Source organism: Nerophis lumbriciformis, linkage group LG10 (genome assembly GCF_033978685.3).
Source record: "Nerophis lumbriciformis linkage group LG10, RoL_Nlum_v2.1, whole genome shotgun sequence".
Taxonomy (NCBI): Eukaryota; Metazoa; Chordata; class Actinopteri; order Syngnathiformes; family Syngnathidae; genus Nerophis; species Nerophis lumbriciformis.
Window position 1 is genome coordinate 54,055,692 of NC_084557.2, and position 3,623 is coordinate 54,059,314.

General features: G+C 51.1%; 1 protein-coding gene across 2 annotated transcripts in view; it reads left to right on the plus strand.

The window, feature by feature from the left end:
• pparab (peroxisome proliferator-activated receptor alpha b) overlaps positions 1–3,252 on the plus strand; it is a 122,685-nt gene extending 119,433 nt beyond the window's left edge. For both annotated transcript variants that reach the window (XM_061969429.2, XM_061969430.2), the window contains exons 6-7: positions 1,726–2,179; positions 2,250–3,252. In XM_061969429.2, coding sequence (XP_061825413.2) covers positions 1,726–2,179; positions 2,250–2,494 — 699 coding nt within the window. In that variant the 3' untranslated portion in view covers positions 2,495–3,252. The remainder of the gene's footprint in view (positions 1–1,725; positions 2,180–2,249) is intronic.
• Positions 3,253–3,623: the final 371 nt, after the last annotated feature.

Sequence of the window (3,623 nt, forward strand, 5' to 3'; positions counted from 1 at the left end):
ACCTCTGGATTGGCAGACCGGGGTGGTGGTTCCTCTCTTTAAGAAGGGGAACCGGAGGGTGTGTTCCAACTATCGTGGGATCACACTCCTCAGCCTTCCCGGTAAGGTCTATTCAGGTGCACTGGAGAGGAGGCTACGCCGGATAGTCCAACCTCGGATTCAGGAAGAACAGTGTGGTTTTCGTCCTGGTCGTGGAACTGTGGACCAGCTCTACACTCTCGGCAGGGTCCTTGAGGGTGCATGGGAGTTTGCCCAACCAGTCGTGCTTTGTGGACTTGGAGAAGGCATTCGACCGTGTACCACGGGAAGTCCTGTGGGGAGTGCTCAGAGAGTATGGGGTAACGGACTGTCTTATTGTGGCGGTTCGCTCCCTGTATAATCAGTGTCAGAGCTTGGTCCGCATTGCCGGCAGTAAGTCGGACACGTTTCCAGTGAGGGTTGGACTCCGCCAAGGCTGCCCTTTGTCACCGATTCTGTTCATAACCTTTTTGGACAGAATTTCCTGGCGCAGTCAGGGCGTTGAGGGGATCTGGTTTGGTGGCTGCAGGATTAGGTCTCTGCTATTTGCAGATGATGTGGTCCTGATGGCTTCATCTGGCCAGGATCTTCAGCTCTCACTGGATCGGTTCGCAGCCGAGTGTGAAGCGACTGGGATGGGAATCAGCACCTCCAAGTCCGAGTCCATGGTTCTCTCCCGGAAAAGGGTGGAGTGCCATCTCCGGGTTGGGCAGGAGATCTTGCCCCAAGTGGAGGAGTTCAAGTACCTCGGAGTCTTGTTCACGAGTGAGGGAAGAGTGGATCATGAGATCGACAGGCGGATCGGTGCGGTGTCTTCAGTAACGCAGACGCTGTATCGATCCGTTGTGGTGAAGAAGGAGCTGAGCCGGAAGGCAAAGCTCTCGATTTACCGGTCGATCTACGTTCCCATCCTCACCTATGGTCATGAGCTTTGGGTCATGACCGAAAGGACAAGATCACGGGTACAAGCGGCCGAAATGAGTTTCCTCCGCCGAGTGGCGGGGCTCTCCCTTAGAGATAGGGTGAGAAGCTCTGTCATCCGGGGGGAGCTCAAAGTAAAGCCGCTGCTCCTCCACATGGAGAGGAGCCAGATGAGGTGGTTCGGGCATCTGGTCAGGATGCCACCCGAACGCCTCCCTAGGAAGGTGTTTCGGGCACGTCCGACTGGTAGGAGGCCACGGGGAAGACCCAGGACACGCTGGGAAGACTATCTCTCCCGGGTGGCCTGGGAACGCCTCGGGATCCCCCGGGAGGAGCTGGACGAAGTGGCTGGGGGAGAGGGAAGTCTGGGCTTCCCTGCTTAAGCTGCTGCCCCCGCGACCAGACCTCGGATAAGCGGAAGAAGATGGATGGATGGATGGATGGATGGACTTTAAAAAAGTAGTTTTATACTTGTGAGTGTTGATGACACAGCTTTGCAACACTTGATATTCTAGTTTCAAGCATGTTTTACTCAATATAGGTCATCAAATCTCAGCAACAAGCTGTAATATCTTACTGAGATCATTTAGGAGCAAAACACTTAAAACAAGTAAAACACTCTAACATCAAATCTGCTTAGTGAGAAGAATGATCTTATCAGACAGAAAAGAAGCAAATATCAGCCTTATTTGACATATTTCATCTTACTTAGATTTCAGTGTTAGAGTGTTGAAGTATTGATTGAAGATGTCAGGTGTGGTAAAGCATGTGTGTGCTGTGTGTCAGCCATTGGTCATCCACGACATGGAGACCTTGCAGCTGGCGGAGAAGACGCTGGTGGCCAAGATGGTGGGCTCGGCGGGCGCGCTGAAGGACCGGGAGGCGGAGGTGCGCATCTTCCACTGCTGCCAGTGCACCTCGGTGGAGACGGTCACGGAGCTCACGGAGTTCGCCAAGTCCGTGCCGGGCTTCTCCGGCCTGGACCTCAACGACCAGGTGACTCTCTTGAAATACGGCGTCTACGAGGCGCTCTTCGCCATGCTGGCCTCCTGCATGAACAAGGACGGCCTCCTGGTGGCGTACGGCTCGGGCTTCATCACGCGGGAGTTCTTCAAGAGCCTGCGTCGGCCCTTCAGCGACATGATGGAGCCCAAGTTCCAGTTCGCCACCAAGTTCAACGCGCTGGAGCTGGACGACAGCGACCTGGCGCTGTTTGTGGCCGCCATCATCTGCTGCGGAGGTGCGCTCTCGCCCCGCCCCTCGGACGGCGCCGTAGTCTCACATCTGCTTGTGTTTTTCCTCCCGCCTAGACCGCCCGGGCCTGGTGAACGTGACGCACATCGAGCGCATGCAGGAGAGCATCGTGCAGGTGCTGCGGCTCCACCTGCTGGCCAACCACCCCGACCACGCCTTCCTCTTCCCCAAGCTGCTGCAGAAGCTGGCGGACCTGCGGCAGCTGGTCACCGAGCACGCTCAGTTGGTGCAGGAGATGAAGAAGACGGAGGACATGTCGCTGCACCCGCTGCTGCAGGAGATCTACAGGGACATGTACTGAGTCTTCCATAAGCTAAGGGATGCACCATCAAAGCATCTCAAGTCTGGTTTCCACCAAGCAGCACTTTTCTTTGGGCTTCCAGCAGCAAGTATGTGCACCTGGAGCACCTCCTCACTTCTCCTCCACTAGTCGTGTTTGGAGATCAACAGTTCGGTTCTTTTTTTGTGACGCAACTATTATTTCGTGTAGTTTTTTATTTCCATTTTCTGTACCGCCACTATATGACGTCACTAATTTGCTACGGAGTGTTTGGTGGGCATCAACATCTGCAGAAGTTTCAAAATAACTGTTTTTTGGGGGTACCAACTACAGTAGTACAGGTACCAAGGCGGCACTTGATTGGTTGATAGAGAACCTCTCTTAAAGTAGCAGTAAAGTGGAAAAACAAGTTGCCTCTATATTGGAGCTGTTATCATAAACATCTGTCTATCTGTGTTGGCCCTGTGATGAGGTGGTGACTTGTCCAGGGTGTATGGATGGATGGATGGATCTGATATATGACACCAAAATACTTAAATAGATATGATCAAAATAGTATCAATCTCAAAGAGATTCCTGAGCTCGCCAGTCATGTGATCACGTGATGTTGAGCTAGGAACATCGCCAATGTGGGAGCCAATAACGATGACTTTGACGGTCCGGAATATTACATTGTTCATCCTGAATAGAAGGAGGGTGAGCTACAAGTTTTTGGAGCTCGGCTAAACAGATCCAGCTTTAGTGAAACACTAAACATCATGTAGCAGTATTGCTAAGTGCTGAACAGGAAGTACAAACAAAGTAAGACAATCTCTTACTGTACGATGTCTGCTCTTAAACGTCATGTAGCAGTATTGCTAAGTTCTGAACAGGAAATACAAACATAGGAAAACAATCTCTTACTGTACGATGTCTGCTTTTAAAGGTCATGTAGCAGTATTGCTAAGTGCTGAACAGGAAATACAAACATAGTAAAACAATCTCTTACTGTACGATGTCTGCCCTTAATATCATGTAGCAGTATTGCTAAGTGCTGAACAGGAAATACAAACAAAGTAAGACAATCTCTTACTGTACGATGTCTGCTCTTAAACGTCATGTAGCAGTATTGCTAAGTGCTGAACAGGAAATACAAACATAGTAAAACAAT